At 38.0% G+C, this 15,524-nt stretch overlaps 1 protein-coding gene across 1 annotated transcript; it reads left to right on the plus strand.

Annotated features, from left to right (window-relative positions):
- The first annotated feature begins 7,946 nt into the window (after positions 1–7,946).
- On the plus strand, positions 7,947–15,017 carry LOC131304011 (probable LRR receptor-like serine/threonine-protein kinase At4g37250). The gene is made up of 3 exons (XM_058331105.1): positions 7,947–9,657; positions 11,095–11,431; positions 14,165–15,017. The coding sequence occupies exons 1-3, from the start codon at positions 8,155–8,157 to the stop codon at positions 14,848–14,850; spliced, it is 2,526 nt and encodes an 841-aa protein (XP_058187088.1). The 5' UTR covers positions 7,947–8,154; the 3' UTR covers positions 14,851–15,017.
- Positions 15,018–15,524: the final 507 nt, after the last annotated feature.

The following is a 15,524-nucleotide window of genomic DNA, read 5'->3' on the forward strand; positions in this document are numbered from 1 at the left end:
ACTGATGGCATAATGATAGCAAGTTGACTGAAGTGGAATTATCCCTGCTACTACTATATGAATAAGTCTTCGTTGTGAATTCACTATAGGCGATTGAGATGAATGGTTGAGTTATAAAGTGTAGTAAGCGAAAGGTGGTGCACTGATATATACTGTGTGACTTGAATTAGCTTCATTAGTGAGAGAGGAACTTGAGGGGAGTAACGGGACTCCATGAATACCCAAAAAGAGCATCCGCTCATGACATGTGATGTCAATTTGAGATTATGATACATGAACAAGCGAAGGGTCAGCATAATGAACTCATGAGAGGAATGGTTGACTATTCGAATACGATGTTATAGAGATATGTTTATTTCCATTCAGTGTGTGTGAGTTGTTATGTCTATTGTGAAGTCGAGATGTCAGATAGGTTATGCGTGAAAAGATGAGGAGCCATGGTAGTAGTGAGTAAATTGTATAGATAGTAAGTCTTTGTGGTTAGACGAGAATCTTGGTGTTATGCGTGAAAAGATGAGGAGCCATGGTAGTAGTGAGTAAATTGTATAGATAGTAAGTCTTTGTGGTTAGACGAGAATCTTGGTGCGTGGTCATTATACTTTACTTTCGTAATCGACGATGGGATAATTACCAGTCATGTTTTGCTTCACATTTGAGATATTATACCAATTTCTGTTATTCATTCTGTCTGTCATCCCATTTGCATATAATAGTTGTGTAGATTTCTCTACTGAGCTAGTGTAGCTCAACCCTTTATTTTCAGGTGTGATTCCAAAGCAGTAGCATGAAATGGTGTGCATGCATCCAAGTGCATTCTTTTGAAAGCAGAAGAAGAGAAGATACTTGGTTTTTCTCCACTTTTTAGAAGGTGTAATGAAACTTCATTTTCATGCTTTTGACTATGTGACGTTGTAAACCTTCTAAAACCTTTTTAACTCCTGTATTTACAGGATATTGGGCCGTAGTGCCTCACGATATAATATTTTTAAACTCTTGAAGTTGGAACTATAATGTAATGGATCGAAAATGGTAAACTCTTTTGGGTTCGATGTATATGGTTGTGAGGATTTTTATTTAAGTAAAGTTATTTTATTTTTGTTAAAAATCGAGGGCGTGACAAGCCACAACGGGGTCTGCGGTACGAAAAGAAGCAAATTGGTCAAGCTGGGCATTCATGGTCCGGACCAGCGGACACAACTCAAGATTCTAGACATTCTGAAATTTTGGTCCAAACCAAGGTCACGGTGGTCCGGACCAGCGGGCTCTGCGAAGAATTTTTATTTTGGGGTTTTGAATGTAATTTTGAGGTCCAAACTATAAAAAGGGAACCCTAGGTCATTATTATGGGTTCCTAACCGTGTATTTTAGCAAGCATAGAGAGGCAAAAAAAAAAACGTTAATGGAGATTTTCTCCATGTCTTTGAGGCGTTCTTCAATCTCAAGCACATCTCTCTTCTCTATGGCCGGCTAAACCCCTCATCTAGGGGGAGGATGAAGCCTCACACAAAGTAACCTTGTTCTAAATTAGGGTTTTTATTCGAATCGGATTATGTGTTCAGAACTCCTTTCATGATATCAATGGAATGAGTTTTAATTCTTTCAATTGGTTGAGTATTTGTATCCATGGTTTTCAAATACCGTTCACATAATGGTTTTCGTTGTTCTCAATCCGGGTGACTGAGATGGGTTATGCTCATGAGACGAACCGTGCTGTTAGGCAGCTAGACCGCGCTAGTGAGACGGTCTGTGCCGTGGGATAGTCTATGCCGGTTGGCGGATTGTAGAAATTTACTTGGCCACTATTGATGGGATTGCAAGCCCTAAGGATAGTGATTTGCAATTCGAGTGTTAACCTGGTCTATATAATACATGGCTATGCGGTTGGGGTGGATTCTAAACCCTAGACTTTTCTCTCATTGTTTCCAAAGTTTTTAATTACTTGCTTTAGTTTAATTAGTTAATTCAAAACAATCCAATCAATCTTTTCCTTTTTAAATTAATCGAATTTATAGTAACTCAGCCAATCTGTCCTTGCGAATCGACACTTGGTCTTGACTATTATTCTTCAGAGTAATAATTAACTTCAAGTTTTTATAAGTTTATTTTTGACACGGTACGATGCGGTCAGGTGTCCTATGAGAGCTTACTTAGGAGAGTTACTTAATCATCTCATGTTATGTTTTTGATAGTTGAAAATGTAACATCTGGTATAAATCTTTTGACTTAATTTGATGTAATAGATTTTATAACTTCTCTTTCATTACTATGAAAGGTCGGGTTGTCATCAAGTGGACTTGTAGTTTGAAAGATGTTTGGTTTGTAAAAACAACATGGGCATGTCTATTTATGGGTATTGTTACGGAAAGAATGACATCTTATTTATGAAAAATCTGTTAATAGTATGTTTGAAATTGAAGGTGTGACAAAAAGATTAAAGTTCCAATGTCATTTCCACAGATATCAATGTATTTTTCTCGATGTTTATACACATTTCACAAATATCAATGTGGGCACATTACTATTGCCCACTGAATTGAGGTTGGCACTTTCCAATTTATATTAGTCTTGCAAAGTCTGGAGACCAATTTATTCTGATGATCTGATCATATTGTTCTCAACATCTAATTAATTAAGATATAGTTTATGCATGATCCTTTTTTACAAGTCTTATGAGACTGATGATTTGAACACCGCAGAGAATCTTATTTCTTCATACATAAAGGGATATGAAATTAGGAAGCGAGGGCTGCTGTGAGTAAAACACAACAGCACGTAGCAACGCGGAATTTTATCGTAATCAAAAGTGTTTAGACGGTCCGAATTTTAAAAAAAAAAACCTTAGGAAAGAGTTAAACCCTTGGAAGAATTTTTTATAAAATCTGGACCATTGATCTTCGAAACGGATGGTAAAATAAGGCCTAGCAGCCCCCGCTTCTGATGAAATTATTAGCTTTAATAGGCAGGATTGCCCACTTCTTTATTGATTGACCTATCTACTTTTTTTTTTCCTCACAAAATACACTCAGTTACATTTTCGTCCTTAGAATATTTTTTGTTTCAATCTTACTCTTGTGGTTTCTGTCAGATTTCAATGTTATCCTTTCCGTCAAATTTGGATAGCAAATACCCTAATGGCTAACAGATTACGTGATGAGCTGGCCAAGTGGGACCCTTTGTAAAACTAAATCATTTTTACACGCCATTTCCCCCCAATTTTGGACAACCTGTAAAACTAAAAAATCCTAATTCTTTTCCCCCAAATTTGCACGATCCTAAAACCTAATCCCCAGAATCTTTTCCCCCAAATCCACCGAATAACACCTCCAAATGAGCACCTTGGAACTAAATCAGGAGTCTTAGGGCTCTCATTGAAAGCCTTAATGCCAAAAATTTATTATGATAATTTCGGATAAAATGATTAGAAAAATAAGATCTTCGCATCGGTTGAAACAGATTGAAAATTGGAGCACTTAATTTTGAACCATATTTTTTAATATATAAACGGTGTAGAAAACATGGTTAAAAAATTAAGTTACTTCAATTTTCAATCTATTTGAACTGGTGCGAAGATCTTATTTTTCTCATCATTTTATCCTAAATGGTCATAATGAATTTTTGACTCTTAAGGCTTTCAATGAGCGCCCTAGGAGAGCCTTAAAACTAAATAAGAAATGAATTGGGGGAAGGGACGTGGGGCCTAATTCCCAATTGTCCAAAATTTGGTCAGTTCACGTAATCCATTAGCCACTAAGGCAACGGAAAGGTAACATTGAAATCTGAGAGAAACCACAAGGGTAAAATTAAAACAAAAAAATTTCTGAGGACAAAAATGAAATCAAGTATACTTTGTGAGGATCAAGAAAGTAGATAAGCCTTATTGATTTGATTAGAATAATGAGGTAGATGAAACTGCCAATGCGCCAACACTTTTAGAAAGGAAAAAGAGGACGAAAAGCATGAGATTGAGATGATGAACAATGTTGTATTGGATTCCGATGTCGTGCATAGAAATTAAGGATGGTTCTTGACTTCTTTGGGGTCCATATACAGCACCATTGTCTCGATTATACAAGTTTTCCATCAATCAATTTGACCTTGGCCCTTGGGTGGCGCTTATATTGATACTCAGTATGCCTGTTAAAATGGCTCCACGCAGGGCCATCTCCGAGTTTTTGAAAGCCGAAAGCAAACTTACTGTTTCAAAAAAAAAAATTTCTTGATAATCACTCTGTGAACTCACAAGATAGACATCACTTATCTCGCATTTTTAATTAAAAAAATACTAATTAGGCTCTCATACTATTTTTATGTACATGTGCAATATAAGTGTGAAAAAATTCGGAACCCCCGAAATTACACAAAATTTGGGGATTAGATGTGACCACATCCATATCGTTTCATTTTGTTATTGTGGTCTCCCTCACTAGTTGTTTTTCTTAATTAAGAACTCCATTATCCAAAACAATCTTGAGATTTGAGCTTTGGCATTGTGACGCTTTGGCATTTTGGCATATAAAGAGAAGCCAATGGCAAAGGGACAATCTTCCTATATATTTTTCTGTGTATAGTCCAAAATATGTTCGGTGGATCTCTCTTTCTTGTCTGCTATCAGACGATTACAGGATGGAGTAAACTCACTTTGTTAATCCCTAGGGATTGGCTAAGTGGCCATGAGAGAGCTAGGAATAAGCGTTTATCTTTTTTTATGAGATCTTATGCATGTTCGAATACCACGGTGATCAAACATTCCAAACTTTAGAGGGTCACTACAAGATTTCCTCAATCGTTAACTTTAGAGTCTCAGAAATAGTTGAGGGGCACGTAAATTAGCCCGAACATCTGGTTAAAAAAAAAAAACTCACTTTGTTGGGAGGGTTTCTACTGCCACAGGCCTATTAAATAATTTTTATGCAAATTATGTTTTCCTGGTAATTTTTTTTTAAATTGTATCAATCAATATCCAATAAACATGACTTTTGTCGTGGTTGATGTTCTTTACGGATTTTAGAACACAAATTATTAAAATTGATTCCAGAAGGACCCACAACGAATCCAGAATTAATTAACCCTTCATAACTATTCTGAAACTCCTCAAAATTGCAAATACCAAGCTCCCATATATTTCCTTTCTGAACTATTGACTATAGAGAACTTGATGAGAGGATTGAAGTTCTGTGCATTTCAAGGAATCGATGCCGGTTCAAAGCTGATACTATATGCTATGTGAACAGGTAGCATAATAAATACTCCTAATAGATTTTGTACTACCAGTTTCTTCCCCATATTTTAAATGAATTCAGCAATGATGAAGCAACAATGTAAAGTTTCAGCAGAAAATCTTATTTGCAAACAAGTCTATAAAGAATGCTTTACGGAGGTCAATCGTGCGTATCTAAAGTTTTTTTGAATGGTTCTGATTGAAAATCAATTGTGACCGGTAACAATCAATTATGACCGGTCAAAACTGAAAACAAATCTCAGTCATTGATTGCAAGAGTAGACGACTGAGATTGCGCCACTCCGTAAATAAGTTGATCACGGTGCCTCCATGAATGAATCTCGACTAATTCTGAGGCCCTAAACTTAATAATTGTGCAAACTCTCCCGTGACCTCAAGGTTCGGAATACTCGGCCTTCGTAGGCTTCGAACATGCAATCTCATGGTGGACTTATTTGTTTACTCATGTCCACTTAGCCAATCCCTTGGGGTTTGGGACCCTAAACTTTTTAGCATTTCAGTAGCTTCCATATGATCGATAACAATTATTTTTGTTTTCTTCTCTAAATTTGCTCAAGTCCACAAATTTGCCAGTCGACTTCCGGCAATAATGCAAAAAAAAATGTGGTCTACGTGTTACCTTTCCTACTATTCACTTTTAGCCTTTTCGTAGATAACAATTACTTTTGCTTTCTTCTCAAATTTGACCCAAATACTGAGCAACACATCTCCCATGAGTCTGTTCAAAAAGAAAAAAACCGAAATAACAATTGACTAAGTATTGCCTTTTTTCCTTTTTCCATAACTCAGTGGTATCCGGTCAGCTTACACACAACTTGACTAATAATATCTACCTCCTCTTTTGCCCTTTGGCTTGCGAATTATTACGAAGATTTGATTTACTTCCCAAATTTTTCTTTTAGTACTGGACATCGCACGAAAATAAAAAAATACTCTTGTCCTGTCCCAATCTGTATATCATTTTCGCTATTTTTTAGAGCACTTGAAAAATTGGAATTGTTTCTCAGATTTATAATAGCACATTAGGTACAACCGTACAAGGCTAGCCATGAGCTAAAGCGGATAAGGCGGCGGACTTAAGCCCCCGATTTTTTGCTCAAAATTAGGACTCCAAATAGATATAGACAAGTATGTAATATATATTTAATTTAGTGTTTATATAGCCCAACGAAAAAAATTTTGCTATCCAGTAGGTACATGGTTCAAGTTCTAAGCCTTTTCTTTCCATCCCAAAAAAATATTTTTTTCCCCTCAGAAGTTCATCTTAGGCCTTGGAAATCTCAGGACCCAACACTGAGTAGGTAATATGGGTCTTGTTAATAGACAAAGCACCTTTTAAAATCATAGTGAGAAATAAGCAGGCAAGAGGCAGTTGTGTGTCAAGCAAGTATAAAAAAAATAAAAATAAAAATCTTGTTTGGTACATGAATTAAGACCGAGGGAGTAGTAGACTTTCTAAACTCTCATCTTAAAAAAGATTCTCGGGCAGTTAATGCAATAAATTTGCGTCTCGTGCAGTTAATGCAACAAATTTGTTCTTTTATTCCGTGGATTCATTAAATCTCACCAATTTTCTAACACAAAAACCAAATTAGTACAAAATAATGCATATTCATAATACGTTATAACGGCTCCCTTTACTTTACAGGTTTAGTAGTAGGTTACTAGTAGATTAAAAGCAAATAATGAAACTATTCGATAATGCCAAAAGTTATTTTAGGGATTTAACATGGCATAACAAGCCTCTGTGAAGTCAACGCGTGTGAGAGTTCTGTATGATCTCAACCTCTAGCTGACTGTTTCTTAGCAAAAAGATGCCTATTCCCCTATCTGCTTCTCATTACTTAATTATGCACATGCTTTGCAGTCCTCCTATTCTGATAACTAATCAGATACCTACCCAGAAGAGGGAGAGAGTGTGTGTATTAAATCTCAATTTGGTGTTCAGAACAGTTTACGCGTATCTTGACTAATTGTTGAAGGATCAATCCCGCTTTTACACTAACCAATTGATCCGATTAAAGTTGTTACAAAAACCCTGTATGACCTAGGTCCCCGAGATGTTATAGCACTAAGGGCCCGTTTGTTAGGAGGAGAAGAGAGGGAGTGGGAGAAGAAAATGAATAAGAAAAGAATGTTTGAGAGAGAGAGGGCGCTTATCCCCCTTCCAAGGGTCTTTGCTAACACTGCCTTCCACCCTAAGATTAGCTTATCCAGATAGATAAAAAAAAAAAAAACAAATTATCCCTTTAAACCATTTTTTGTTCTAAGCGCAATGATTTAATGAGGGCCTGTTTGTTAGAGGTAGAAGGAAGGAGGATAAAGGGAGGGAGGGAGAGTTCGGGAATTTTCGATTGTGGCGAAGGGAGGGTGGAGAGCTTATTCCCTTGAAGGGGTCTTTGCTAATACCACCCCCTCACCCTAGGATAAGCTAATATGGATGGAAAGAAAGACCAAATTGCACCTCAAACCTATTATATGTTCTCAATATAGCAATGATTTACAAGGCACTCAAGTAATTTTTTTACATTATGCACTCTTATCCTCCAGTATCAACTATTATTCAACTCAAGTGTAAGTTAATCTTCCTCATTAATTAATCACTTTACAACATATCCACCTCTTAACTATCTATATTTTTTGTCCACTCAAAATTTTATCCTAACCGACCTAAGAAGCTTCAAAATTTACTTTTGCGGGATATTACAATACTTAAAAAGCTCCGAAAATCCGTCCTAATATAAGAGAGAACCAAGTAACCAACCACTAAATAAAATGTCGAACTGGGCTCATTGAAGTGTGTTACTTTTAATGTCCGAAACAGAGCATATTGGTGAAGAGGTTGGTTTTTCGGTGAGCTGGACTCTATCTGCATTTCTGCCCTGCCTTCTTTATTTTTCACAACCTTCCACCACATGGTCCTCTCCCACTTTCATGAACTTCACTCTTCCAGTCATTACTACTATCTTATATTACCCCCTCTCTCTGTCTCTGTCTCTCTCTCTCTCTCTCCCTCTCTCTCTAGAAATGTGGGATCACTCCGAGACACCATGACCTCCAAAACCTCTGATCTCCATTCAAGGTGGACACTCTTCATTGCTCTCTTTGCTCATCTCTTGGTTCATTCTCAAGGCCTAAACAGCGATGGAAGCCTCTTGCTCTCTTTCAAAAACTCTGTTCTCAGTGACCCACTGGGTTTTCTACACAACTGGCACTCCCATGACCAAACCCCATGTTCATGGACCGGAGTCACCTGTAACACCCCGGGGGTTGCTAATGCCACCTCCCGTGTAACCAGTCTCTCCCTCCCAAATGCTCAACTTCTTGCCTCCATACCACCGAATCTCGGTTTGATCCAGCACCTTCGAACCTTAAACCTCTCCAATAATTCGATCAACGGGTCCATTCCTTCGTCCCTTTTCCAAGCTACGGAGCTCCAAATTCTTGATTTGTCTAATAACTTGATCTCCGGGGAACTGTCTCAGCTCGTCGGAGGTCTGTTAAGTCTTTTTTTTATTAACTTGTCAAATAACGCTCTGGGCGGTACAATCCCAGAGAGTCTGACAAATCTTGGTAGTCTAACCGTCGTTTCTCTCAAAAGCAATTACTTCACTGGGAATCTTCCCAGCGGGTTCGGTTCCGTTCAAATTGTAGATCTGTCTTCAAACCTGATAAACGGGTCACTCCCCGCGGATTTCAACGGAATAAAACTTCAGTACCTCAATCTTTCGTACAACAGGCTCTCGGGCGAAATCCCAACGCAATTCGCCAACCAAATCCCCACGAACGCGACGATCGACCTCTCGTTCAACAACCTCTCGGGCGAAATCCCGGAAATCAGTCTCTTCCTCAACCAGGACCCGGTATCTTACTCGGGCAACCCGGAATTATGCGGCGGGCCGCTGAAGAACCCGTGCCCGATTCCTTCCACGATGTCTACCCAACCGAACGGCTCTACGATACCTACTCAACCGGACGGATCGGCGCCGACGTCGACGCCCGCGATCGCGGCCATTCCCAAGACCATAGACTCGAGTCCGGACGCGAATTCGACGTCCGGAAAGGGGAGCGGGTCGGGGCAGAACAACGGGCTGAGGACGGGGACGGTGGTGGGGATCGTGGTCGGAGACGTCGCTGGAGTGTTGATACTGGGTTTGGTTTTCTTGTACGTTTACCAGGTGAAGAAGAGGAAGAGCGGCGTTAATACAACAAACGCGAAGAGTGCGAAGGTTGGTGGACCGGTTAAGGACTACGACTGGTCGTATTCGTCGTCGGATGACGAGGAGTCGAGGAAAGGGATCAGGGCTCTGGCTTGTTTACGGAAGAAGTCGAAGTCGAAGGCGGAGGAGGAGTCCTCTGATTCTGTGAACTCCGACGGCGAAAATGGCGAGAACGGGCAAAAGGGTCACGACCATCAGGTGAAGCAAATTTTTTTTTCTCCCTTTTGATAATTAAGGTTCTGTTTGGAACTAAAGAAAAGAAAAGAAAAATAAAAGAAAATTAAAAAAAATTCCTCCTATTGTTTGGTTGTGAGAGAAAAAGAAAGGAAATAACAATTTTAAGTTTTGAGAATAGTAAATTTTTCCTTCCTTTTCCTCTTATTGTCCTCCTATTTTTTATTTTCCTTTCTTTTCTTTTCCACATGTTCCAAACAGAGCCTTCAGTGTCCTAATTTTGTTATTTTTTAAAAACTTTTTGTCAGTCTTTCTTTCCTTTTTTTGTTGAAAATTCTAAAGTTTAATTTAATTTTATTTTATTTTTGTAGTAAGGAGTTGAATCGTAGCATTTTTTTAAAAATAATTCGTTTTTGTCAATGACGTAACAAAAAAGTTCATAAAAACGAAAAGAAGCCATTATAAAAAGTTAAAGAGTAAAATCAGCTTAAAGTATTAATTAAAAAACGCAATTTGAAATGTTAAAAATACTTTCTCGCAAGTCGCATCCACATATTGTGGCACTGTGCTATCTTTTGAGCATGAGGGAAGAAAAATTAGAAAGTACTCCGTACTACTAAATAGAGTGTGTTTCTTTCTTTTGAACATAATTTAACACAACACTGTTATAAGACTATTGTTTCGATTCTCGAACCGTCTAGTGGCCGGGACTCTCTCGTATTTTGTAACGTGTGCTGGTGCAATGGACGGTTCCGAATACCAGCTTCTGAAGTTACGCAAGGCTTTTCCAATTAAATTAGATACAAGAAAAAATAACAAAAAGAATTACTATAAACCAATCTTCGACTTTCTCTCTTAATTAACCCGAGGGGTTGGCCTCGTGAAGGCCTGGTACTTAAGGGTTTCATCTTCTAAGAGTTTAAGTTTAAAACCTTTCGAGTGATATTAATTTTTTTTCAGACCAGTATATATGGCGCATTTATCACTGTTTCAAGTGGGACCCTCGTTATTAAAAAAAAAAAAAAAATTCCCCTCTTGATTAGTAAGTTTTTTCCTACAACTTACAAAGTGTAAAATGATCGATTTTCTCAAGTAGATTTTGTGTTTTTAATTTCAGCAATGATAGGAACACCTCAAATTTTACATGAGTCTCTCAAGTGATGTAAAGACCCACAATACTATTTTTGTTTTAATTTTGAGAATAAATTATTTACATTGCCGGTGTAAATATTTATTTTCTCCAAATTAATTATATTGCGCCACGTCGTCATATTTTATTAATTGGAACCACTATTTTAACACGTGTCGCAATGCAATTGATTTGGAAAAAATAAATATTTACACCGTCGATGTAAAGAATTTATTCTCTATAATTTATTATAAGTTGCAAAAGGAGAAAGTCCAAATTGTTCGATTTTCTAAAGTAGGAGATTCATTATTATTTATTAATTATTTTTGCAGGAGAAACAAGAACAGAAGGGAGGGGCGCTAGTGACGGTGGACGGGGAGAAACAGTTGGAGCTAGAGACTCTGCTCAAGGCGTCGGCGTACATACTGGGTGCGACGGGTTCGAGCATAATGTACAAGGCGGTGCTGGAAGACGGGACGACAATGGCGGTTCGGAGGATCGGAGAGAGCGGCGTGGAGAGGTTCAAGGATTTCGAGAACCAGGTCCGAGTCATTGCCAAATTGGTTCACCCCAATTTGGTTCGGATTCGTGGCTTCTACTGGGCTGCCGATGAAAAGCTCGTTATCTACGATTTCGTCCCCAATGGCAGCCTCGCCAATGCTCGTTATAGTAAGTCTCCTCTCTCTTTCTCTCTGCGTGCGGGTGCGGGCGCGTGCGCATTTTAGTAGTTCATCGTGGTGTTCACTAGCATAACATTCGGCGGCCGTTAAGCCTAATTTGGCTCATTCGTTTTTTATTTTTTTGGGTCTTCTCAACGTTCCTTGACTTGAAGTCAAATCTTTTTTCATAATCCAACGCGGGAAAATTCAAAATACCCCCCAACTTTTACTTTAAATTTCAATTAGACTCTTAACCTTTTAAAAACATCAATTTTACTCTCAACGTTATCTTTCGTTAATTAAAATGCCTCCTTCCGTCTGAATGACTAACGGATTTTGTTAAAGACTTCGTTAAATAGCGTTCCGATCGAATTTTGATGATCCGAGCTGCTCAATGTGATCAGAACGTGATTTTAATAGTACGCGTGAGAAATCAGCAAAAAAAATGACCGACAAGAGCTTCATCTAAACAGTTCAGTAAAAAAATTGCTCAAATCAAGCTATTCCCGGTCATTTTTTTTGTTGATTTCTTTCGGTTATCCTTAAAATTACGTTCTGAACATATTTGGCGGCTTGGATCATCAAAATTCGATCGGAAAAAGGAGGTGTGGAACGAAGCAAAATCCGGATGTCCTAACTTAAACAAAATCCGGATCGGTCCTCACCTCCCCTATCCCAATCGAATTTTAATGATCCGAGCTGCTCAATGTGTTCAGAACATGATTTTAAGGATACTGTCAAGAAATCAACAAAAAAATAACCGAGAAGGACTTGATTTGAGCAGTTTTTTATTGAACTGTTCAATAAAAAAACTTTTCAGATGAAGCTCTTTCCGATCTTTTTTTTTTAGCAGATTTCTCTCAATTACCCTTAAAATTACGTTCTGATCACATTGAGCGGTTCGGATCATAGAAATTCAACCGGGACGCTATTTAACAGAGCGGTTAACGAAATCCGTTAGTCATTCGGACGGAAATGGACGTTTTGATTAACGGAAGATAACGTTTAAAGTAAACTTAATTTTTTTAAAAGGTTGGGAGTCTAATTGAAATTTAGATAAAGGTTTGGGGGTATTTTGAAATTTTCCCATCTAATGCCGTTGACTTAAGAATTGGAAAACTAATCATTTTGACAACAAATTATTTTAGCTTTGGGAGGGTTTCCAATTTTTAATTTCCTGAGATTTCGGGATTCTTCTCGCTATTTTTCTAGGTGAAAGCCACGAAACGAATCATATATATAGTGTAGTATATAAGTTTTCACAGAAAACTAAATTGCAAATCGCAGAATCCAAATTTGAAGCACATGAAACCAATCCCAGACATTCCTAGCGGCGTTTGATTGTCGGAGTATGGAGTGTCTTTTTTTGTAGGTTCGCTCCTGCTCTGTTTTCATGTTTCGTGTTTTGAATCTTTTTAATCTTTGTAAGTTGTTTCCAAAGATTAATAAAATTCTTTTTGCTGTTAAAAAAAAAAAAAGAAACCAATCCGAGACGTTTGGCCAATTGGTTAGTCCCGCGGAGGGTAAACATTCTTAACATTGGAATCACTGATTTTTTTTTGCCCGGTCATGAACTTTGGGTCCCGAATTTAGTCGAGGTACATGAAAACTAGTTTGGACATTCGTTTATCGTAATTTTATTTTATTTTATTTTTACATGAATCCATTCTCTTAATCACAAAATCCTCTCTGATATAAATAAATAAAAAACCCCGAAATCCTCGTTCGAAATTTTCTGAACAGCTAGCAATTTAGTATTTTTTTGAAAGCGTCTAAACAACAAGCTGGATCTGTACGACTCATAGATACGCCGCGGTGTGGGCCAACGGTGGGAGTAGTTGTAACTGCAACCTTTGTTGTTTTTAATGCATTCTTCAAGTCAATCCGTCCTCACCTAGTCACCTCGGACCACAGCGCATGACGTCGATCCACGTATCCAAAAAAACCCAATCCCATGGAAAAATGACATGATTTTTTGGAGTGTTTACTACTGCGGCCAAACGATAGCCGGTATCGCAATGGTATTGGTTCATAGCATATTAAAAAAATCGGCATTCTGACAAGTAGGATATTTAGTTCTAATTGCAACCTCTCTCTTTTTTTGGGAAAATAATTTTGGTACTTTACTTTGGTTGAATGCAATCCATAATTTGTTTTGTGGTGTGTTTTGAAAAGTGTGCGTATTTTGAAATAATAATAAAAATTTAAAATATATTTATTAAAAAGTAAAGTGCCAAAATCATTTTTCTTTTTAAATGCACTCCAAGTCAAAACGTCCTCATCTTGATCTTGTTATTACTTACTTGGACTATAGGGCATGATAGAGATCCAAGTATCAAAAACGCCAATCCCATGTTCATTGGTCGCTAGCTAGCTTAATGATCCAAAAAACCTATATTGGTCACTCCCATGGAAAGTGACATGAATTTTGGAGTGTTTCACTATATCTGTGAAAACTAAATGTACTACTGTACTAATTTGAATGACACATTTAGCTTCTTTATTATTATTATTTTTTCAAAAATTCAATATTGGATATGAGGATTAGCGGGGGAGTTAGTAGTTAGTCCACGGGGATCAAGAAGCTTTCCACAGACCTAAATCCCAAACGCCTCTATCAAGACTCGAACCCTGATTTCTCACTTGAGAGGACTAGACCACTAGGCTACAAAGCCCGTTGGTTACGCATTTAGCTAATTTGTGCATGCCAAAGATCTCATTTTTATTCTCTCTCCAAATTCAGGAAAAGTGGGCTCCTCGCCTTGCCATCTTCCATGGGAGGTGCGGCTCAAGATAGCAAAAGGCATAGCTCGGGGGCTAACCTACATCCACGAGAAGAAACACGTGCATGGAAATCTCAAGCCCAGTAATATCTTATTGGGCTCGGATATGGAGCCCAAGATTGGAGATTTCGGGCTCGAAAGGCTCGTGACGGGCGAGAGCGGTTACAAGCCCGGCGCGTCGGCGCGGAATTTCGGCAGTAAGCGGTCTACGGCGTCGCGAGAGAGCTTCCACGACCACTCGATCGGAGCCACCCCAAGCCCAAGCCCGAGTTCAGTGGGCTGCATTTCACCGTACTATGCACCGGAATCGTTGAGGAGCATTAAGCCCAACTCAAAGTGGGACGTTTACTCCTTTGGGGTTGTGTTGCTCGAGTTGCTCACCGGAAAGGTCATTGTTTCGGATGAATTGGGCCCCGGGCCCGGTGGGCTTATGGTTGAAGATAAGACCCAGGTCTTGAAGATGGCTGACGTGGTAATTCGGGCTGACTTGGATGGTAAAGAGGATGCCTTGTTGTCCCTGTTGAGACTAGGATTTAATTGTCTATCGCCAACCCCACAGAAGAGACCGACAATGAAAGAAGCCCTACAAGCTCTTGAGAAATTCCCATCTTCTTCTTCTTCGTCTTCATTTTATTTGGCCATCTAATAATTGAAAAATGGACCCCATTGTAGACAAGTAAAATATGTCCATGATTGACTTGATGGGCTGTTCATCTGAGATAGTGGTTCGTCGTGATGCTGTTTTGGGGAGGGTTTGTTGTGCAGTTGTCTAAAGTCATGATTATTGATTAGATTTTGGTTGTGTGTGTGTGACATTGACCTGTCTTGCTAACTTTGACCTAAATACTACTACCTCCGTCTCAATTTAATTGTCATTTTTAGGAGTTCGTGCCACTTTTCAATTAATTATATCTTATAATTTATAATATTTTAGGTGATTTTGAAAACATTGTATTATAGAACAAATCGAGATCTATCAAACAAGATTCATATTGGATATAAAATTCATTACCAAATTAAATACATAACTAATTTTTTTATCCAATTAAAATAGAACTGTGACAAGTAAATTAGGACGGATGGAGTAGTATTTAATTGGAAAGAAGATACTTGGTGTTCCACTTTCTCCAAAAAAAGTACTTTTTGAAAAAGAAGGTAATTTCAAGCTCAAATATAATGAAAATGAAAAATAAATTTTTAATTTTTTTTCACCGTTTAAAAGATCTCAATGAGATCTATTAAACAAGATCCATATTGGTAGGAAAAATTATTTACGTAAACACATGATTTTTAAACTTGAAATTACCTTTTTTTTCAAAA

Source organism: Rhododendron vialii, chromosome 10a (assembly GCF_030253575.1).
Source record: "Rhododendron vialii isolate Sample 1 chromosome 10a, ASM3025357v1".
In the NCBI taxonomy this organism is placed as follows: domain Eukaryota; kingdom Viridiplantae; phylum Streptophyta; class Magnoliopsida; order Ericales; family Ericaceae; genus Rhododendron; species Rhododendron vialii.

Bases quoted from the DNA above. Each gene is read 5' to 3' on its own strand.
- LOC131304011 (XM_058331105.1), top strand. From the start codon at position 8,155: ATGGTCCTCTCCCACTTTCATGAACTTCACTCTTCCAGTCATTACTAC. The intron at 9,658-11,094 runs GTGAAGCAAATT...TTATTTTTGCAG, and splicing joins AAAAGGGTCACGACCATCAG to GAGAAACAAGAACAGAAGGG. The intron at 11,432-14,164 runs GTAAGTCTCCTC...CTCCAAATTCAG, and splicing joins CCTCGCCAATGCTCGTTATA to GAAAAGTGGGCTCCTCGCCT.